The 23692-nt window shown below is 33.6% G+C and overlaps 3 protein-coding genes and 1 pseudogene across 5 annotated transcripts; 2 read left to right on the top strand and 2 right to left on the bottom strand.

Moving 5' to 3' along the window:
• The first annotated feature begins 2484 nt into the window (after window positions 1-2484).
• Window positions 2485-8105, top strand: LOC125832273 (probable folate-biopterin transporter 3; annotated as a pseudogene).
• Window positions 8106-8698: 593 nt separating this feature from the next.
• On the bottom strand, window positions 8699-10585 carry LOC125832323 (aspartyl protease family protein At5g10770-like). Its single transcript, XM_049511462.1, has 2 exons — window positions 10354-10585; window positions 8699-10188 (listed from the first exon to the last, which is right to left on the bottom strand). The coding sequence occupies exons 1-2, from the start codon at window positions 10553-10555 to the stop codon at window positions 8912-8914; spliced, it is 1479 nt and encodes a 492-aa protein (XP_049367419.1). The 5' UTR covers window positions 10556-10585; the 3' UTR covers window positions 8699-8911.
• A 6049-nt stretch (window positions 10586-16634) lies between these two features.
• On the top strand, window positions 16635-20380 carry LOC125832540 (uncharacterized). 2 transcript variants are annotated; one of them, XM_049511714.1, is made up of 6 exons: window positions 16635-16896; window positions 17267-17521; window positions 17726-17899; window positions 17996-18102; window positions 18896-19224; window positions 19607-20380. In XM_049511714.1, exons 1-6 carry the CDS (start codon window positions 16741-16743, stop codon window positions 20164-20166), a joined length of 1581 nt encoding a protein of 526 aa, XP_049367671.1. In that variant the 5' UTR covers window positions 16635-16740; the 3' UTR covers window positions 20167-20380. The 2 variants fall into 2 exon arrangements, with proteins under 2 accessions (XP_049367671.1, XP_049367670.1); XM_049511713.1 differs by having other exon boundaries at window positions 16728-16896; window positions 17264-17521.
• A 155-nt stretch (window positions 20381-20535) lies between these two features.
• Window positions 20536-23371, bottom strand: LOC125832548 (protein HEADING DATE REPRESSOR 1). 2 transcript variants are annotated; one of them, XM_049511724.1, is made up of 3 exons: window positions 23099-23371; window positions 21062-21396; window positions 20536-20962 (listed from the first exon to the last, which is right to left on the bottom strand). In XM_049511724.1, exons 1-3 carry the CDS (start codon window positions 23193-23195, stop codon window positions 20717-20719), a joined length of 678 nt encoding a protein of 225 aa, XP_049367681.1. In that variant the 5' UTR covers window positions 23196-23371; the 3' UTR covers window positions 20536-20716. The 2 variants fall into 2 exon arrangements, with proteins under 2 accessions (XP_049367681.1, XP_049367682.1); XM_049511725.1 differs by having other exon boundaries at window positions 20536-20920.
• Window positions 23372-23692: the final 321 nt, after the last annotated feature.

The raw sequence follows: 23692 nt of genomic DNA, 5'->3' as shown, positions 1-23692 counted from the left end.
TTCAAGTATGTACAATAATTTTTTAAAATAATATATTTTTTAGTTACAACATTCGTTTATAAATGACATGGCAGGTTTAAAACTATAAATTTTAAATGATATTTTTGGTAAGTTATATTTTTAATTTAAGGTAAAATAATAAAAAATGTTTTCTTAAACGTCATTCTAATTCAAACATATAATTTGTTTGGCCAATATTAGGGAAGTCGAAATATTTATTTTCTTAAAAATGCTTATTTTAGAGAATTGAGTTGTTTAAACTAGCTTTTAGTAAGGGCCCGTTTGGCCATGCGATATGGTATTATGATATGGAATTATGATATGGTATCATGATATGAAATTATGAGATGAAATTGAAGGTTTGTTTGGACATGTGATATGAAATTTTTGTGTTGTATATTTTCTCATAAACATAAAAATTTCATAAGTTGTAAAACTATTAAAATAGCCTCAATTATTTATTCAATCTTATCAAATAATTTTTTTTAAATAAAATCGCATAAAAAATTATTACAAAGTTATTTGTTCTCCACTTAAGCAATTGTTTCATCTAACTTTAATTTAAGGGAAAAGGGTTAAAAATGCCCTTAACGTATCTCAAATGGTTCAAAAATACCCTCCTTCCACCTTTTGGTTTAAAAATGCCCTCAACGTTTTTTAAGGTTCAAAATTGCCCTTTATTAACAGAACAATGACATGGCAATTGTGACATGGATTTTCTTTACCTATTTCAAAATATATGACCCACTTAATCTAGAAATCCATTTCAAATCTGACTCGATATGACCGATTAATTTTGGATCTTTTGTTTCCATTTGTTCTAACTCTCTTCTTTCTTCCTACCTCCTTCAGTTAATTTCAAGAAGAAAAGGAAGGAAGAACTACAAAGAATAAGGTTAGCTAAATCTTGAATTTGTTCCTTGCTGACATTGAAACGTTCAAGAAGAAAATAAGATTTATCTTCATTTGGTTCTGAAGCCTCCTGCTTCCAACTATAAACACCACCATTCAAGCTAATGACCAACCAAAAAATCCATTTCCAAAGAAAATGAGCCATAAAAACAAAAGCTTCATTTCCCATCTCCACCCACAATTTGGTCCTAGCAAAGACTCTCTGGCCTTCTTCAGCCTAAAACTTGAAGAGAAGCTCTAATTCGTGCCCAACAATTTGCAATTTACAGACATCTTTAATAGAATCCACCTACATATCTTCAGAAAATGCCTTGAAAGCTTAGGAACAAACCAACCCAGAGCAGAAAAGCTCATCAAAAGTCAATAATTGACCTGAATTTCAACAATTCTCAAGCAAAAACATCTCATAATTCCAACAGAAATCTGAAACTGATCAATATCAAGATTCTGCTGTAAACCCACCTCTACCAACTCTTAATCAAACTCCTAAAAAAGCAAAACATTACCTAAGTTGCAGAGTAATGGAATCAACTGTGTAAAAGATTGAAGAAACAAAAAAGTATTATCTGAAGAACATAACTAGAGGCGTTGTGATTTGCAACCCTCAATCGCCATCGTCGGATGCTACAAAAGAGGTTGAGAGTCGTCCTAAAATGGAGCTCAAAGATAAGATAGGTTAATATGAAAATGGGTTTTTGGGTGGGTTTAAGTTTTTGTAGCACAGATGGGTCGGGTCGTTGGGCTGGATTTTAAAAATTAAGTGGACCAATAAGATAAAGTCACTTGGCTAATTAAATGAGTCATCATTTATTATGTTAGTGGGCTGTTAATAAAGGACAATTTTGAACCTTAAAAAAACGTTGAGGGCATTTTTAAACCAAAAAGTGGAAGGAGGGCATTTTTGAACCATTTGAGATACGTTAAGGGCATTTTAAACCCTTTTCCCTTAATTTAATAAAAAAAAATTGAACATAAATTGTAGTGTACTTGTCTTTAATATAATCCTCTCACATAGTACGGACAATTTTCTCACGTTGAACTTGCATTTCTCGATCATGTGACCGAGAAGACGAACCAACATTGTTACTTTGAGCCATTTGTTGGTCAATATCCTCCGCAACTATATTTTCATGTTCATAGACCATAAATATTTCATCACTACTTTGGTATTCTCGCAAATAATTATGTAGCACTGCACAAGTTATGACAATTTTCACTTGTGTATCAATATCATAATGGTTCATGTTTCAGTATTCTAAATCTATTTTTCCAAGCTCCAAAAGTTCGTTCAATCACATTGCGCAGAAATGAATGCCTATAATTAAATAGTTCTTTGGCATTTTGAGTCTCTCTTTCACTTCCTTGGTAATCTTGCAAATGATAGCATAGTCCTTTGTATGAAGCTAAATATCATTTTATGTTTCGGAAACCAACATCAACAACATAATATTTATCTACCAAAAAATATTTTATAAAGAATTACTAAAAGCATATGTGACGTAAATGAACAACTTTGTGTAAATAAATAATATTTATTCTAAGGATGTAATTTAAAGTTACTATGTGGCGGAAATGGAAATTGTGACGTTGGTTCAACAAGTGCATTCTCAAGTACTTTACTATCATGTGCAGTACCTTCCCAACCAGCAACAACAAAGGTAAATCGCATATCAAAATCACAAGCACATAAGCCATTTTGTGATGTTCTTCCTTTGCGATTACGATATGCTTGTTGCACCGCTTTAGGAACCTCCCCTTTTATATATGTTCCATCAATCGCACCAACACAATCCTATCAAATAAAAAATACATCAATATTAGTTTAGTGAACATAAAATAAATTGGAAACATTATAGAATGCACTTCATAAAAATAATGTTTGTAAGAGTAATAAAAATAGTGCTTCCAAGACAATGCAAAGTCATAAATAAATATTATCTCTTTAAACAAAGTTGATAGGAAACATGTAACTAAATACTAATAACTTGCACATAAAATATAAATGTTCACTTATTAAGGCCATAAAATAAATTTATTAATGTAATTGAAATTTTACCTTAAACCAAGGCCAAAATTGAGTATTATGTCAAATTTTGGAATGTACACCAGTCATATTTTTTGGTTGTATAAATGTTGGTGCCATCTTGCTAATTGCCTCAACAACTATTTCAACATGCCGGTTAATTGTTTCAAGTGAACGTTGAAAAGTTTCACAATCGTGAGGTGTGAGTTAAAGTGACTATATGTTGGTGAGAATAATAAATTTTATGTCAATGAGAATAATAAATTTTAAAAAGTAATAATGTGATTATAAATTTTATTTACATATGAAACAAATGGTTAGTAGATATAAATGTGAGATTATTTTAACAAAATATAAACTCATGAATCAATTATTATATTAAAATATCTCAAATCATGATATGAAATTATTCTCAGTGCCGTTAATTTATGAGTACAATTTTATCAAAGTGGTCTATAAAAAAGAGTGGCCCATGATTCAGTACCAACAGCAGCTATTTCGGCCTGTCCTTTGATTGAATCAATTTATGGTTAACACAATAATATTGCTATTTGGACTGACTGGATCATAATTTTGCCATAACCACAAAATTGATAATTTTCTTTTGAAAGAATTGTAAACAGCGGACGAGACTGTTCCACCTTAAATTAGAGGTTTTTATTTCAAATAATGAATAATCATCACTTATGGTAATAGTTCGAGTATAAAAAAGGAACAAGTTGACCTGATTAACTTTGAAGTGCAAGGATTGTAGTGGAGTGATAAATACTCTTTCATCCTTATCAAAAAGGTCTCGTGTTTGAGTTCTCTTGAATACAAAATCGTCTTTATTAGAAAGTGTTTTATCCCCAATATGGGACATAATTAAGGAGTAAAGCTTACGAAAACGTGATAGTTCAATTATTTTTTTTTTACCATTAAATCAATGAAAAAATGGAGATAAAAAATGAACTGGCCAAGAGGACTTAAAACAGAAAATATATTTCCTCACCCAATAGAGTAATTAACTTTTTAACCAATATTGGTTGTGGTGCAATGGTGAGATTGCTTTATTTTGGATTCGAGTCTTAAATATGGAAAAAATCATGTTGGGGCGGATTTGAGTCTTGAATATGAAAAAAATCATGTTGGGACGGATTCGAGCCTTGGATATGGAAAAAATCATACTGGGACGGATTCAAGCCTTAGATATGGAAAAAATCACATTGGGACAGATTCGAGCCTTGAATATGAAAAAAATCATGTTGGAACAGATTCAAGCTTTGAATATGAAAAAAAATCATATTGGGAGCACCACGAATGAACCCTGTACTACATTATTCAAATTTAATCGTAACTCTATGCTCGAAGAATGTTGCAAACCGAGGGAAGAAGGACAAATAAAAAAGTTAATATTTTCCTGTTATGCCTTCTTCTTTATTACTTTGATTTTCCATTTCCCGTTGACTCTGAAAACTACTTTCATTTTTTATCTACATTACTAGTTGAATAATGGCCATGGGCCAAGAAGATGAATTTCCATTAAAGGAGCAATTTCACAAAGTCAAGAACAAAAAAAAAAAAATAGAATCTTTGAACTAATTTTGAAGCCATATTACTGGTTCAGAATGCTATGTGATGAACTCCATTGGAGTTTGGGGTGATTATTATTTATGGTATTAATCAAGGAATGAGTTTAGGGTTAAGTAAGATTAGTACTCAGTATTATATGAAGGATGCCTTCTGAGACTCAAATTTATGCTGGAATAATTCAAATTCCTTGGATTGTGAAACCTCTTTAGAGGATTTAACAGATACTCTTCCAATTATTGGATATAGAAGGAGGCCATACTTTATTCTTGCTGGTATGTTTTCAAGAATGTGTTTTTTTTTTTTTTGGGTGGTGGCATTAAAAGCTAATTCACCATTTATTGTTTGATGTTAACATTAATGGTATATGTTGTATTTGTATGTTTCTTTTCTTATTTTGTGTTTCTTGAAGTGAATCATCATGTTTGACTGTGTTATTTGTTTGTTGTCCTTTGCGATTTTCTTTTCTATTTGTATGTATCTCTCTGTTTTCATGTTTCTTTGATTTAATCATTTATATGCCATTATTTTACCTGTCCTTTTTTTTCTTCTTTTAGTGATTTCTAAATTCGGAGATTAAGGTGTGTTCTTTAGGAAGGAAAATGTTTTCCACGAAAATAAGTGGATTTCTTATTCATATTCTCGAGTTTAGTATGTAGTAAAGCATATTATTTGTGGGGGATACTACCGGGATAGGGTGTGTAGTGGTGGAGGTGAAAATGAGGTGTGTTGGACGGTTGAGAGGAAACAATCAATGCGGAATGTCATTTGTGGAACTTGTTTTCCCTACTTTCAATAGGAAAGTCACTTTTCTCATTTTTAAGGAACTTTTTCCTGTAGAACTCCAAATGAACACACCCTAAGTTATGAACATTTAGGTTTGTTTGCTTCTGAATGGAAATATTGAAATCACATGTCTCCCCTTAACTTCTAGGAGTAATGGTCTTTTCCCAATTCAATATCTTCTTGTTGAACTCAAAACTTCTCCTTTTTGACTTAAGAGTGGTGACAATAAAAAATAAACTGTATCTTCTGTTAAGTATTAGTAAACTAAAGGCTAAACGTGACTACTAACATAAAATCCTTGGCCAAGTTGATGTCAGACGAAGCCTTGTTTGAACTCTTAATCATTTAGTTGAGCTTTCAATCTATATAACATATAGGAATAATACTCAATCTTAGTTTTCATCAGTTAACTTTGCATTAGCTGTGGTAATAAAGGAGTATTCAAACTTTCTTATTGCTGCCACTCCTTAGACAGTTTGACTTGTTCAAAAGTCTGAGCAAGAAAATATTTGTTGGCAGTGTTATGTAAACCAGCTTAACAGTTTTGGATGCTAAAATATTTGATTGCTTACTATCATTCATAGCAAATCTAGTTATATGGAAGTTGTTGTGTTTCTGCTAAAAATTGTATTGCAGTTCTCGGTGTATCTGTACTTCTGTTGGGATGATTTCATCTAACCAAAGAAACATGGAAATTAACCTGCTGGAAAAATCTGCGTAAGACACTAGCATTTGACCAGCAGCGCGGAAAATGTAGGGAAAGGAAACAAGACTGTGATTGAAGGAAGATAATCTTTTGATGCTTAAGGAATACATATAGATAAGAAGAGAATACCGATTCCATAAATGTGAGAGAACGGAATGGATATAGAGGATTCCTATTTTTCCTTAAAAGGCGTATTATATAGTGTTGGAATAAAATAAGCCCAAATAAATAGTTGACTGATACCCTTTAGTTGGTTTGAAGAATTACAGTATCCAATTCCCAGATGTCGAGTAGACAGTAGTCAAATGACAGACAAAAAAATAATTTCCTTTTGACTTACCTCCCTTTGTTCTTTAGGTCTGTTTGGTGCTTTTTCCATGCTCAGTCTGTCACTCAAGCACAAATTACAACTTGCATCTGCTTTGCTTTGTTGCGTCTAACGGGAGCCAGTGCAGCACAAGCAGTAGCAGATGTTACTATTGATGCCTGTGTGACAGAGAGCAGCATAAGCCACCCTTCTCTTGCCAGTGACATGCGAAGCTTGTGTGGAGTGAGCTCTTCAGTGGGGCAACTGATTGGGTTCACTATCGGTGGCTTTTTGGTTCATCTAATTGGATAAGGTTTGCTATCTCTGACTTATTTCAATCATTGTCAATAGACTATTCCTTCTGATTTAATTTGCATTTTGCTAATTGGCTAATCATTTATCAAGCCTGGGCAATTGTTCTTGATTTCCCAATGAATCTTCTTGAATGTTTTTTCCCTGTGAGATGAAACTACTGGATATTCTTCAGATATAATTGTTTGTTAATAATATTAAAATTAAGGTACTATTATGTACACTCAAATTCGGGGGAGTTTGTATCCATAAGAATTTATGGCTTCATTAATCTTTTTGGTTTGGCTTAACTTAATGATGATGATGCATGAGAAGCCTGAATTACTGGTAGGGGGTGTTTGGAATTTTAAGCATTCCAGCTGCTCTGGTCATTTTGGTAGGAATGATGCTGCATGAACCCTTTATACACGATGTTGCATACAGGCAGGTATATTTGAACCTCATATTGCCCTTTGCGCAGTTTAGGATACTTCTTGATTGTTTATACTTGTTTTGTTGAGGTATGTTTCTGCAACAGGTAAGTCAAAAGTTCTTGGCTGCTTGTAAGGCTATGTGGATGGCACTAAAATGCGAGAATGTCTGGAGGCCATGTCTATACATGTACATTTCTCCAGCATTGAGTTTGCATATTCACGAGGGAATGTTTTACTGGTATACAGATGCAAAGGGTGGCCCATTGTTCTCAAAGGTACTTTAATTTTATTTTTTCAATGTTGTCTAGCCACAAACTTGTTAATTCAAACTGATTCAAGACCTGTCTTCTCTTTGCTCTATATTTTGCAAATCTCTTATTTGCTACCTATGTAGTTCAAAAGCATCTTAACCACAGAATATAAATCCATTTCGACATTCATGCAGGAGATTGTAGGGACCATATCCTCTGTCGGTGCAGTAGGATATCTTCTTGGAGTTCTCCTTTACCAGAATGCTTTTAGGAACCATCCTTTTCGTTTCGTACTTTTTTGGTCTCAGCTATTATATGGTGCTTCACGACTGCTTGATTTAATATTGGTCTCACGAGTAAACTTGCAGTTTGGCATCCCTGATTATGTTGTTGCTGTAAGCGATGCAGCAATTTCTCATATGATTGGGTGTCTCAGATGGATGCCTCTTATTGTACTCAGTTCAAAACTTTACCCTTCTGGCATTGAAGGAACTTTCTTCGCGTTGCTAATGTCAATTGATCATGTTGGCAGTCTCACAGCATCCTGGGCTGGAGGCCTGTTACTTCACACCTTGAATGTCACAAGAACTCAATTTGACAGCCTCTGGATAGCAATAGTGATCCGGAGCTTTTCGAGAGACCTTCCAATTGGCATTCTGTTTTTGGTGCCAAACAGTGATCCCAGCGCTTCTATTCTACCAACTGAGATGTTAAAGACAAAAAAGGGCGAAGAGGACTTGGACATTCAAAAACTGGAGATGGCTCCACTGGTAACCAATGTCGATCACGTGGATTCATGAGTACAATGACAGGGAAAACACACTCCCATCATTCTGGTGTCACCATGTGTTTTGTCCCTCAGCTGCTACTTTCTTAGCAGCATTACAGAGATTGTACAAGAAAGATGGATCTACAGAGATTGCAGACCAAGCAAAATTATATTTATCTGGTATGGCTTTAGCTTAGTTTAATGTTACAAATGACCTTGTAATTTTATTTTTTTTAAATGCTTGTAATATCAAGTTTTAAGCTGGCTGCCAGCCTTATCCGGGCTTGAGATCAGCGTTGCCGATCCTAACTTGTTTGGGACTGAGGCGTAATTTTTGTATTGTTGCTTGTAATATCAAGGAATCCAGCTCAAGAATTGAAAGATGCCACTGCCAATATGGTTGGCTGTGGCCTTGTTGTGATTTCGAGTAGAAAAAGGAATCATTTTGTGACTGGTGGATTAACCACTTATTTTGCTCGGTTGTCGAGACATTCTATTGTGGGGCTGATGCCTGTTTTTATATGCTTGTAAAGAATATGTCAATTTGTTTTCTTTTGCTGTCGATATTTTCTGTGTCACACAAAACAAAATTTCATCATCTTCTTCTCTTTGTACATAGAACCTAGCAGTGTTGTTGTTATAGACAAGTCTGCATACATACAGTTTTCACATATTATAAATGATTGGAAGTGTTACATCATGAAGAGAAGTTTATGGGATATTTTACACTTAATTAAACACCCATAATATCATCTGTATCTTCCTACATAGTAGATAAATAAACCTCAAATAGTTATCTATGTTAAGCAAATATATTATCGCCAACGAGTCGTTATTGGCCTTACCTTTTTTTTTTCTGTCATCTACATGAAACTGCAGGTTTCTTTTGCAAATCCAACTTGTGATTGTTTTGTATCATATATGACTCTTGTGTTTCTCTGCTGAAAATTTCCAATAATTCCAATCTCACCTTCATATTGCAGGCTTGCCAGTGCTAAACAGACCTGAGATGCATCATTCTTCACAAAATAGAAAACCCCAGCAACATCAACTTCCATCTGAGCATCGCCCTCGAAATGTACTTTTATGGTGGGAATGTTCACTTCTTCATATGTAGAGAGATCAAAGCAAGTGTCAAGAATTGAATAACCTGGTACTGAAGGGTAACCTGAAAATTGTTTCAAGAACTCAGCCTTGATAGCTTTGTAAATGGAAGGAGGGAGCCTTGTGATAACCGTGCCCGAATCAATGAGAAATCCACTTTTCCCAAAACTTGAATCTTGAACAGCAACCCCACCAATAGTCATTCCAGTTAGATTGAGGAAATAGAAGCTAAAAAGCTGTGGATTTGGAACCATTTTAGTGTAAGAAATTGGTGTAGAGTTCTTGAAAACTGAAGGATCACCCCCAAATATAAGAGAACCAGAGGACTCTGCCTCAGTTGAAGGCAAACAATAGGAGAAAACACCTCCAAATACACCAGAAGTTTGAGATATTAAAGAAAGATCACTCCTTCCAAGTCCCATAAGACCTGAAGCTAAACCAAACAAGCCTCTATTATTCCTCCCACACCCGAAAACAAAATTGTCAACTGATGTTCTTCCAAGAACCAAATGATCCTGTCCAAGATCACCTTTCGTATACGATCCATCTCCATAACTTACAAGGTAACCACAAGTTTGTGAATTAGTCCCACACAATCCTGAATACCCGGTTGCAGATTCAAGAGACAGACAGGCTGATGAATTGCATGCAACTGTTTGAAAAGAAGGGGAAATAGAGGGGTTGAAAAGTGGTTCTGGTTGATTATAACACAATCTACAAGGTTGGCATTGAACCCAAGTAAGATCACTTCCTGTATCCACAATCACTGTCATATTTCGACCGCCTAATGTCACAGTAACAATGTAATTTAGAGTCTGCATTGTAACACCTGAATTGATAGGAATTTGAGTAGTAGTAGTCTGTGATAAAGCCTCAACTTGCTTAGAACTGATTTTCTTGATATTAGATTGTATCGAACGAACTCGAATATCATCAGCTAGCAATCTCTTCTGCAGCCTTTTGTTCAAGTCACCTCTTGACCTAAAGCAGTAATCTTTATGCTTCATTTCCAGTATAATTGCTCCATTTTCACTCCCTGGAAAATCACATAATGTTTAGTCTATTGGGATTTGAGAAACAGAGAAAAATAGCTAAATCTATGATAGCAGATCCCAAGAAAGAGTTTGATAATACTTAATAATAATTAACCACATTTCAATATATGTACACAATGTTGTTTTGCAAATTGCAATAGACTTACTTGATTTTTGAGATGAACAACTTGGCTCATTATGTTTGTGATGCATCTTTTGAAGTGTTTTGAGTGGGAGAAATAGTTCATTATCTCCATATCCAAATGCTCCTACAAAAAGAAGAGCAAATACAATGGAATATTGACAAAGTGACATTGTTTTAAAGCTCTCTATAGATGAACATACACAACAAAGGTCTATAATAGACATGAAGAAAAAAGAGTTGGAGAGAATGAGATTCTTATGGAGTTAGGCATGACAACAAAAGGGGTAGGGGTGTGGGGGAGGGGACCCCACAAATGCATGAGAAATTATTGGGAATTCACGTGCAGATACTTAGGGGGAGAAAAAGAAAGTGATTTTTTTTTGTTAGGAGTTTTGTGGACTTAGCTTTCATGAGGTTTATGGTGAATGAAATATTATTGGTTGGTTGATACTTGATAGATATGTCATGGATAAGGACTCTCACCCCTTTGAGAGGGAAGGAAATCAACTGTCGCAACTTACCAAACGTACTGACTATACTGCATATGTAGTCCAAAATTTCGTTCGAATTCTTTTAAAATATTGTTTCGAAGGTGGTAAAATTAGTTCATAAGATAATAATATAACTCGTCTAATTCATTTTAAGTTTTGACTGATTGTTAACCCATTTCAACACCTCAAAGTTTGGACTGATATTTAGTTCAGGCCTTGCTGGTGTTACATGTAGGTCATGATGTGCCTTGAGATGTCCATCTCCAGTCCCCCATCACTCACCGGTTGTCGCCTTGTTGCATTTGGCTGTCCTCTAGGCACTATTGAAAGGCAAGGAGAGCGACAATGTACACACTTCCTTTTATCAAATCAATTAATTAGAAATCTTGTCAAAATATTTTTTTATTTGATATATTATAGAGCAACTTTCACATATAACAAATATAAAAATCATATTTGTATGCTATAACTATAGTTTGTATAATTGCACTCCATAACAAACTTTATGTTTGCTATGACTATTAATCTGTATATTTCGGTATATTTATACATAAAAAAAATCTATATTTGGGTCTATTTGTATATTTCGGTATACAAATGGGTCCTGCATTTGTATATTTCGGTCTATTTGTATATTTCGGTATACAAATGGGTCTTGCATTTGTATATTTCAATATACAAATGGGTCCTGCATTTGTATATTTCGGTCTATTTGTATATATCGGTATACAAATGGGTCCTGCATTTGTATATTTTGGTATACAAATGGGTCATGCATTTGTATATTTCGATATACAAATGGGATGGCAAAAAACATGGAATGTTTGCTACGAATTACAAATAAAAGAAACTATGGCTATAACATTTAATTTGAATTAATTCTATTTCATACAAATTTCCCTATATTATATATAGGTCCCTTATTTAACAAAAAAAAAATATTTTATAAGATACTAAAATAATATAAAAGAACAAATAAAATAATAAAATTTAGTAAGAGTTGGACGGATTGGCCATTGGGTTATAACCATATTTTAGCCCAACTCATTTCAGCTTTAGTAACTGGAGGATCAATAACTCGGCCATTCATTAACTCAACACATTATGATATATCCATCTAATTTCAATCCAAATTCACCTCGGATGCATATCAAAATTTTCAAAAACAACACATTTTTTAAAGATATCATATATGAATGAGATAATATTTTTGGATAGTCAGAATTGCATAAACTCTAAAGTGATTTAGCCATAACAAGAGGAATTGACATTTTTAGAAGAAAATATTTTTGAAGAGTGTGCAACATATATAGCTTGGGGGACTTATAGGCTGTGGGTAGCTTTCTTGCAAAGTTTCATCGTATGAATAGGCAAAAAATTGATTGTCAAACATGTAGGCGTGTAGCTATTTATTGTTTCCATTTAAGTTGTATACATTGTTAGACTACTTTTTTGTCATATCAACTAATTTATAGGTTATCAATTAATAACGTAAACTAACTATAAAAGATGGTTATTAATCAATATACTCACTATGAAAGGTCACCCTCTAATTGTTTAACCAAACCTCCAAAATATAATATGAAAATTATTTTTTGCAAAAAAAAAGTATGGTTGGATATATAGTATCAATATCCACTTATATACAAATCTCATATAAGTAAAGTATTAGGATTGTAAATAACAAAAGGTATATATAGTAGAATGTCTTGCATCAAATTGACCCCCCAATCAAAATAACTACCAAATTTTAATTGATTTGCACCTACTTTTTTTTCTCCTACTCACTTTGTTATTCCAATAATCAAATAAATTGAGTGTAATCCAGATAAGTTTTTAAACAATAATTCCACTTCTACTAAATTTTTAATTATATAGTCCAAACCCCACCCAACTATACAAAACCCGACAGAGCACATAATATTATTATAGGAAAAAAAAAAGCAAATAAAGCTGTACCATATAATAATTAAAACTTGGCAACTTGAAAGATGTCTACATTATACTTGATTAAAAGCAACTTGCAATATATAAATCAGAGAAATCATCAAACCTTTTTTTTTTTTTTGCCTTCAAAATAGCGGTGTGAGTTCACGAGTTTGAACAGGCTATTATTTATAATTATTGTATATGTAGTGTTTTGGTATCAGGCCTATTTTCCAACCCTAGATGCAATATCATTTTGTTTTCATTATGATGTTCGTGCTCGAACTCTTCAAAAATGTTGTTGTACCCGTGTTGGATCCTCCAAAATTGCACTACTTTTAAAAGGATTCATCACCCGCGTGCGTCAAAGGTATTCATTTTAATATAGATATATTACTTTGACAATAGTTTCTATGGTATTTATTACCTATTTAGTACTTGTGTAGATGAATTCAAAATTTGATGAAAGAACTTCTGACTGTACATTTAAAAATGAATTTTGTATAATAATGAAATCAAGGAATGCAACAATTGAGAATTGAATTACGTAGCTATAGGAGCATCACATGAGAGCTTAGGCGCTAACCAACAAATTTGACAATTAGCCTAATCGACTTTTGTGTTTTAGGATGTCTAATCAAATATATATAATATAGTCATTTTTCAAAATATAAAAATTATAAGAGGTCATGGTCTAAAGGAAAGATTATTTTTCCTTGATTGACTTGTTAATCATGATTTCTTGAAAGTTATATTCATCAACTAACTCTCTCATCCAATAATTACCTACTAATCTTAAGCTAATTGCTAGCATTTTGGACGCATCTCTAAGTTGCTATCATATTGTTCTAATAACAACTAGACAACTTGTATCCTTGGTAAAGTCATTATGGGTCATGTTGATGCCATCAATAATAAAAAAACAACTAATTTATTAAGAGTTTGTCACAACTCAGGCAATAGAGGCTGATTTATTTACACAAATATTTGTTTTTAGGCTTCCATTCAGATTTTATCCTTATATTTAAAAGTTCTGCAAATATAATTCTCTCTTCTGTATAATATTAGTTGTTGACTGTCGTCTATCTTAGTTAATAGCTTACAAAATTTTAGACCATAGTCTGACGTTGTAACATACAATTTTCAGTTTGTTAATACTAATAATTTAGAACTATATTCTACGAGAAATATCTAGACTCCACTTGTAGGATTTTACTGAATATATTATTATACTCTAAAAGAAATATATAAGTTGCAATAAAAAAGAATCATTTACTAAATAATTATCCCACGACAACTTGTGAAAAAACGTGCACAGGTTCTCAATAATATGGGCCGGTAATATTGAGGGGAATCGATGGGCCACTCGGAGAAGCTTTACGTTTTTGTAGCCCATTTTAGTGGCCCGGAGGAATTGGAATGCCTTTACTAACAATCGATATACAGTAAAACCTCACTAAATTAATACTCGGTTAATTAATAATCTCTCTAAGATAATAATTTTATTGTGGTAACCGAGATCATTAATCATGACCTCAAGTTCATGAATGGCGTTTTTACAAATGGGTTCTTTCAAATACTTTGAGATTTCATCCCTAACAATTTTTTCGGTGTCGAAACACTCTTTAAATTAATAAATATTAATTTATCGATTAAATAATACCTCTATAAAATAATAATAATATTTCATGGTCCAGCCTATATTAATTTAGAGAGATTTTACTGTAAAATTAATTAGTTTGTGATGAATTTGTCGGTCCTAAACCAGATAAAGGGAAAAAAATCACAATATATTAATAATAAATATAAAATTAATTAATATTATGATGAATCTTTATAGTATGAATGTAAATACTAAATACAATAACTCCATCAATAATGACTCATAAATTGTTTGAAATTGATGCATAGGAATAATATATAGTAATAGTTGTAAAATGCAACTAGGACAACTTGGTTTACTTGGCCTAGCATCATTCATACTTTTATTTTTTGTCTGTCACGTTAAATAATCTTATCTAATTTTGATTAGACAACGTGATAAGTGCTTTCATATTATATTATGTTTCTTTATTACTACGTATATTTTATGATTAAAAAAGTAGTGAGAACTGAGAAGATAAGAAACATATCTTTTAATTATTAATAATTTTTGAGTGTAGGTGGTAGGTGAGTAGGAGAATTGGAAATTATATATGGAGGAGATTACAACTTAATTTAGAGTTAAGGGGTTTGCGCAAAGATATTTGTTTTTTGCATTAAAAAAATAAGAAAATATCTATTGACAGTAAATAGTATTAACATATTACATAATCAGATCTTTTAATAGAAGATGGTATACAAGTAATTTTTTAAATAAAAATGGGGCATAATCTACTATATATAATTATATATCTTAATAAGGTAAAGTTATGATGATAGTATAATATATATATATATATATATATATATATATAATGACAATAATATTAGGACACTTAAATATAAAGTAGCTAAAACATAAATTCTATAATAAGAAAGTGGTATGTGAAGAATTATGAACCGAGATTGAAACTTAAGTTATAAGTTTATCTATTTAATACAAGGAAAACAATTTCAAGAATAATTAAATTTTATGTATTGATGTTGTAAAAAATTAATATAATCAGATTATACTGTTTAAGATAACAACAAATAAACTATAATAAAAATGGGAACTAACTTATAGTAATAGGTCAATTTGGTTAATAGTGTTAAAAATTTACACTGTCAATAAATATAATTTCAAAGATTATATGAGTATATTTATAGTAATAAAATTGGGAATTCACTTGATGTAATAGGTAAAAGTGTAAAACTATACTTAATAGCTAAAATAATTCTGTTGTTACCCTATTCCTCCCACAATTGATGTGAGATCCTTTTTTTTTAAAAAAAATTAATTTAAAAAAACTAATATCCTAAAATTAGAAATTCACTTGATATAAAAGGTAAAACTATACTTAATAGCTTAAAATAATTCTTTGTTAATATATATCCTATTCCTCTCTAAATTGATGTGAGATCCTTTTTTAAAAATAATTAATTCCAGAACTAATATCTTTCTATTTTAGTAATAAAATTAAGAAATTCACTTGATATAATAGGTAAAACTATACTTAATAGCTCAAAATAGTTCTTTGTTAATATATATCCTATTCCTCTCTCAATTGATGTGAGATCCTTTTTTAGAAAAATAATTTTATAGGACTAATAACCTTCTATTCAACAATGAAATAATTTACACAAATTTCAGAAGATTTTATTTTTCTCTTATATCATGTGCTTAACACTTTCACATAAATCAGAAATAAAAAAATAACTTTACATATTCACGATAAATTCACAATATTGACCGAAAGAAAATAACCTTTATAAGTAGGCAAGCAGATCCTAAATTTTCTAAAAGGAAAATAACAAAATAAAAGGCAATTATAGTAAAGTAAATGAAGAGTCAAATAAATCCACTCATAATTGGTCTTAAAAAGACAGCGCGTGAATTACAAAGCCGCCGTAATATGAATATTGAAAAAGAAAAGTAGAAAGTAGGTACACGCGTGTTTATTCCGTCCAAAACATTATCCACAACTCAGCCCATCCAACAAATCCTATTCAGCATCTTACGTGTCATCCACCGTTAGATTCTTCCACGTGTCACTTTACCCATTATCGCAGCCGTTCCCACTTGCCGTAAAACGAACCTTCCCGATTTTATGCCCCGTCACGCATTTTATCCAAAACTCCTCACGTGACTCCAGCTCACTCCACAAACAAGCGAGTGTAATCGACACGTGTTTTTTTCTTTTTATAGAATAATATATATAGTGGGAGCTTCATTTTCATATTTTTATATATATAAAATTATTATATTAAGGAAGTAGTAAAAACGAATATTGATTTCTCTTGTTCGTATTCATATACAACAAGCTTTTAGATATTTTTTGTTTTTGGACCAACTCTTTGGGTTTTCAACTATGGTTCAATTGATGAGAACAACCATGGAAGAGTCGCCGGAGTTGCAGTGGCATAAAGGGAAGAACGCGGCGGTGAAGCTCGAATTTGAAGATGCTTTAGATGAAGCATACGGTCCACTCAACAAGCGATCTAAACTTTCTTCTTCTTCTCTACAAGTATGTTCTCTTCTTTTTTGCTGATTTGATTTTCTGGAGATTCTGTGTTTGGGAAATCAATTACAAAAAGGATGATAAGATTAAGGATTTAAGTTAATTAATTAATACTTATCAATTATGGTAGATTATCAATTAATGCTTATTAAACAGAGTTACTTTCCTGTTTAGTGACTTGATGGTGTTAATAACTCTTAAACTCAAAAGATGTGTATAAATATAGAAAGTTGTAGAAGATCTATGAGGGAAGATTTTTCATATAAAAAGGAGTTTTGCTTATTGATGGATTATTTAGAGCTAGTTTTGAGTGATTTCTATGAAGTTTATTGTATGATTTGCTTAATTGAATTGGGGATCTTTTTTCCTACTGCAGCAATTGGTTGTAGGAGCTGATGGTTTTCCAGTAGCGCCTTCACAGTATAACCCGCTTGATGAGCCCAGTCCGTTGGGTTTGAGGCTAAGGAAGAGCCCATCACTGTTGGATTTGATCCAGATGAAGCTTTCTCAGGGGAACAACGCCAAGGTAGGAAATCAAGGGAAGAAGGAGCAGAAGGGGAACTCTGGAACACTTGAAAAACTCAAGGCTTCGAACTTTCCTGCCACAGTTCTGAGAATTGGGAGCTGGGAGGTAATATTGATGTTTTAGTTTAGCTGGTTTGCGAGCTATTGCATAGGAGCAGGGGTTTTACCTGTGCGCACCCTTTTAGGTAGCGGCTGCGGGTTTCCCTTGTCATAAAAAAAAATAATAAAAAAAGTGTAATTTGTGATCTTAGTGTGTAAATTGAAGTTTGGAAGTGCTAGAACTGATTTGGAATTGTGTTGTTGTCTGCAGTACAAGTCAAGATATGAAGGGGATCTAGTGGCAAAATGTTACTTTGCGAAGCATAAACTTGTTTGGGAAGTCCTTGACGGTGGTCTCAAGAATAAGATCGAAATCCAGTGGTCAGATATTATGGGTTTGAAGGCAAATTACCCTGATGATGGACCTGGAACTTTAGATGTAGTGGTAAGTGGTGATGGACCATCTCTTTTGTTGTTGTCATTGTGAAACTGTTTCCTGCTACTGAATTGGCGAAAGTACTAAAGGATTCTTGTATTGCAGCTTTCAAGACAACCTCTTTTCTTCAGGGAGACGAATCCACAACCTAGGAAGCACACTCTTTGGCAAGCAACATCTGATTTTACTGGAGGACAAGCTAGCATGCAAAAGTATGTTTCTTGTCTTATTTTACTTGTTCGCAATTTGTCTTTGCTCTGTTAATGGGGATGCCAATTCCCTAAGTACTCATCTGTTGCCATTTTTTAATAACCGTGGTGTACGGCCTTCTTGCTACCTCCCAGGCCCCCATCAAGTGCTCATCTGCTGCCTAAGATATAATTATGTATTCTGGGTTGCTTGATACTTCCCACTAACTCTGTCCCCAAGACTTGGACAAATAGGAAGAAATTACCTAGTGTTTTTGCCTCAACTTAGATTTAAATCTGATACCTCGTGATTTCCAACCCTCTTAATACACTAGACCACACCCTTGCCTACCTAATCTTTTGCTTATTCTACCCGTTTGTTAGAAGTGTCAAGATTGAAAAAAGGTAATATATGTTCTCCAATATTTGACGTTGGCTAAAGTGAATTCAATGACACTGAAAGGTAATATATTTTCTCCAATATTTGATGGTTTAGGGTCCCCTTTCTGTAAAAATAAAATAATAAATTGGTCTTGGAATCCGCCCTCCTTGAGGTCGGGAAAAACCTCAGCTGCAGCCCCTTCACCCCCAATTTTCGAGGCAGCAGTAGTCCAGATTGGCTTTATGTCATTTACTTTTAAGTAGTTGTGTGAACTTGACATAATAGTACTGCTGTTTTTATGCATGCTTAATAAGGTGTTAGACTTGGACCTATTTATGCTCGCAGGTCTTTCATTTCCTTGATTATTATGTCGATATGGTTCAGTTTGATGTTAAAACTCTCCTCCCTTTTTAATTGTTTTTTGTTTGTTTGTAGGCGACATTACTTACAGATTCCACAAGGCTTGTTAGGAAAGCATTTTGAAAAGCTTATTCAGTGTGATCCCCGTCTTAATTTCCTAAGTCAACAACCAGAGATTACACTAGATTCTCCACATTTTGAATCCAGAATTTCAGTATTTGAAGACCCAAATGTGTCTGAGTCGGAATTTAATCTGAATAATGAGAGAAGCCCCCCCTTTCTCAACTTGCATGGTGCCGCTTCACCTTCAGGAGCTCATTGTTCTTCTTCAAACGGAGAGCAAGACTTTTTTGTTAGTAGACGATTGGAAAACATTCGTCCAGAAACACCTTCACCAAGCTCAGGTAATTATATATTAATGCTGGTCTGCTTAGGACTCTTGAGTTTTTCGAGAAGTTCGATTCTTCTGCTTGGTGCATCTTATTCATTTCTTCTTTATTTTTCTTAATTTTATGTTGCATGCTGGAAAGAGCATTGTGGTGGTTATAGACATTACATTCCTTTTCTGCTGCCTACAGTTTTCATTGGTTTCTTGATATTAGAATTTAAGCATATTCGACAGATCCAAATTACTACAGTTGAGGCCTTACTGGGCATAACATAATCATCATATGGTCCAACTGATCCCGAATCAGTTTAATTATTTTTCCAAATATTTATGTCATTATTAAGGCTTAGTATTTGTGAATTGTCTTATAATCTGCTGTACTGTCATTTAACCTGCAGTGATGGATACAAGGGAAATTCAAGATGTCAGTAGAGATATGGAGCAATTGAAAGGCCTCGGCAACCTAGATCAGATCCGAGTGCCTGGTCTTCATCCTTCCATGTCAATGAAAGATTTAGTGAGCCACTTTGAACAACGTTTTTCTGAGCAGGGAACGTCCGAAGTTATATGCCTGTCCAGTGATGAACGCCAAAGCTTGGAGATTCTGGAAGAGATCTCGAGGTGCTTGTTTAGTGATACTCAAAATATGCCAGCATCCGATGAGAAATCCCTCATGACAAGGGTCAATTCTCTGTGCTGTCTTCTTCAGAAGGATCCCGCAACAGCTCATAAGAGTGAGAATTATGATGATGTTGCAGTTGGAGGTAAGAGAACTGATGAACTGATCAGTTTCTTTCCCGGAGATCCTTCTACATCAGAGGATAAATCAAATGATCCAGCTCCATCAATGTCAAGAAAAGACTCGATAGGGGATCTGTTGCTGAATCTGCCTAGAATCGCATCGTTGCCTCACTTTCTGTTCAATATCTATGAAGATTCCGACCACCCAGCTAGATAGAATCTGCTTAGTTTATCATCATCCATAAAAGGATTGCCTAGTTGCTTTTGTATATAGCATGCATGGCGCCCTCTAAGACACTGCTTAGCTACAGTGTCCAGATGTTGTGCAGGTAGTATATGTATATAGTCATCTTTTATGTTAGTTTGTGCAATAGACAGTATTCTTCAAGCGCTCCGAATAGTTTTTTAATGACATTTACTTCATTTTTTGTAAAAATTTTACCAAAAGATACCTCTTAAACTGGTCTCTAACAACTTATCCTTTCAAATGTTGATCGCAAGATTTCGAATCTACTTTGCGATTTCAAATGGCCTAGTGCTGGTAACATTGTTAAGAGGCAGTGACAAGGCCAAATGCAAGAAGGTGTGACGAATAGTAGATCAAATAAAAGGAACTACTAACATCTTACACACGGAGTATAGCTTTTAAACAGTAAATAATATTCAGATATATATTTTACATCTTGAAAGCACAACAACAACCCTTCTTCTATATCTGTCCTATTATTGTCTAACGAAATCTACAAAAGAATAAACAAGATGACTGATTAAGAATCATCTGTACCGTCATCATCAATGTCATCGTTATCCTGATACATGTCCATAAGCACATTTATCTGGCTTTGCAACATAGCATTTTGCCTCTCTACATCGGCACGCTTGCTTCTTTCTTCTAGCAGCTGTATTTGCAGATGCTCCAGGCATTGAGCATCTGCTTCCAACTGTTCGTTCAGACCATCTATTTCACGATCCTGCAGCATTGTCATATGATTAGTGTTTCTGTTGAATTTAAACTGAGCAAGACGTAAACTTGAAGACATTTAAAGAGGTTAGCCAAAACAGAACATGTAGATTAGAAGAAAGCAAACAAATGGTAATTTTGAGGACATCACCTTTCTATTCATTTCCTGTAGAGCGATTCTTCGCATACTTTCAACAACATCCACATTTACAAGCTTCCGTCTCTTTCCAGCCAGCCAACCTTTGGGATAACATGCAGCATCAAAGTCTGGTGGGGGTAGCAAAGTTTCAGCTGACGGCCTACGGCCATTTGCATTTGTAACCGGTTCCAATGGTTCAAATAGTGCCTTTCTACGCTCTGAGAGTTCAGTAGAGGGCTGGGATTCCTGCATCTTTTCATCAGCTGGAGACTCTTCTTGCTTTTGAGGTGTTTCATCAGCTGGAGACTCTTCTTGCTTTTGAGGTGTTTCCAAGTTCTTCACACCGGCTACTAGGCGAAGTATTCTCTTAGCATGATAAATGTATAATAAACAAAATATGAATTGTGTGAACTGTGTATTGATTGGGCTTATAGTCATCACTCCATTATCTTTACGGAACATGACATTAAACAGGACTATAATTTCAGAAGTATGTTCTCCAAACAAAATACCAGCACAACTATATTATGTTCAGAAATTGTCTGACTGTTTCAACAACAACAACATACCCAATGTAATCCCACAAGTGGGGTTTGGGAAGGGTAGAGTTTACGCAACCTTACCCCTACCTTGGGAGATAGAGAGACTGTTTCCGATAGACCTTCGACTCAAGGAAAATTGTTGACTGGTTCAAGTTCAAATAGCATGAGCCAGTCTTCTGTACTTAAACAATATACTATTCAGTATGCCAATCAGAGACACTGGTATTATAGCATTTTAATAGGTTCCTTTCCCTTTTCCATTGCTTCTCTTTCCAGTGATTTTTAGAGAATTTGAAAAAAGTGATACAAAGATTTGACAAAGGTCCAAATTTAGAAACTTCCCATATACAAAACTCAAGAGCTCACTAACTACTAATCTTCTCCTGTTGATCAGGGAAGAAACAAGTCTGCCATTTGATGTATCATTCACAAAAAACACTATCAAGAATAGGCGGATCCAGGATTTAACCTTTTCAGGTTCGAGTTTGAGATTCTATCCCAACACATTTGGTTTGACCTCTGTAATTATGGAATGATTATACCGTCTTTATATAGTCTTTAATTATATGTTATATGTAACCTTACTTAAAAAAGGATCTTTTTTCTTTTCAATAAGATAATTCAAAGCTAATGTCTTTCTAAAGTTCCACAAGTCATCTTTCATCTTCTAATCCGTCTCGAAGAATTTCCAAATAAATTAAGGAGTCCACTAAGGGAAAAGGAGCATGTACGTTAAAAAAATACAAAGTCAACAATGCAGGGCCAAATCACTATTTCTAGACAAGATCCGTGTGGAATAGATTAGTCTTACAAAAATAAAATATTGGAACGGTAATCGGCTGTAGCTTATACAGGCAAATTCCTTAACAAATAAGTGAAATTATGCAGAAGAAACATGTAATGTAATGAATTAATCAAACACACTCATCATGACAAAGACAACCAAAATCACTAAAAATCAATACTTTATTAATGGTTAATACTAATAACTAATATTTACAAAAAAAATTGTTTTTTATTCAAAGATCAAACTTCTTTATCAGCTAGAAATGACGTGCCGACAAAGTCGCCACCGAATCTAGCTAACATTGGACAAAACTACCCTCTACCCTCAACCGCTTTTCCAAAAAATAAGGAAATCGTAAAGATTATCCACCGAGTAAACAGAAAATTCAGATAAATATAATTTTTCCCAGAAAACAGTAAAACCATTTTCATGGAAGGAGCGGAGCTAGAGTATAGCTTACGGGTTCACAAATTAAATCAATGGAATATGTACAAATTATTAATTCAGAACTCAATAAGTTAAAAAGGACTACACCCCAAACTCATAAACTTCAAATCCTAGCTCCGCCTCGTGTTTTCTAGTCATTTCCAGAAATAGATCTAGTTGTACCACATGCAACCCACAAATAATCAACCCCATTTTTCAATAAATCACTGTAGATAACATGCAATCAACAAGTTCACTAGTACTAAATTGAATCATAATAAGAAGAAATATTACCAGATCTTTTCCTAGACTTCCATAAAACAGGAGTTGAAGAAACAGGTGAAAATCCCTCAAGAATTCCTTCCATCTTCTGCTGCTGCCTTACCTCCATAAATAACTTTCAAATTTCAAAAACACACACACATAAATAAAGCAAAAAAAAAATTCTTATATCAAAACTTTCTATAAGCTACAAAGAGAAAAGAGATGAGAGAGAGAATTGATAGCGTAAGAGTTGAAGTAAGTTGTAGGTGTAAGCAAGGCCAGAAACGTTTATTACCCAACTCTCTCTTCAGCCCCTTTTTTGTTTTTTGTTTTGACAAGTAAACAAGATATTGTTGGGAAAAAAAAGCATAGAGGGTCACGAATTAATCAACCATTATTTTTAACGGACCTGATTTTGTTGTTTTTTAGTTTTTCACGGTGATGTTGATGTTTGGTTTCTTGTTTTGTGTTCCTATCTATCTCCGGACCCCCACACACCTTATTTTATTCTATTATTATTTCGACATGGGACAAAATGGTACCTGGGTTTTTGTGATTTCTCTCAACACACCCGTCCTCCACGGAGAACAACAATTTAAACTATTCAATGTTTGTGATGGAGCG

This window comes from Solanum verrucosum, unplaced genomic scaffold (genome assembly GCF_900185275.1).
Source record: "Solanum verrucosum unplaced genomic scaffold, falcon-dt-bn FXZP01000009.1, whole genome shotgun sequence".
NCBI classification, from domain to species: Eukaryota; Viridiplantae; Streptophyta; class Magnoliopsida; order Solanales; family Solanaceae; genus Solanum; species Solanum verrucosum.
The sequence above is the reverse complement of the archived record's forward strand: the minus strand, read 5'-3'. Positions and strand labels throughout refer to the sequence as shown.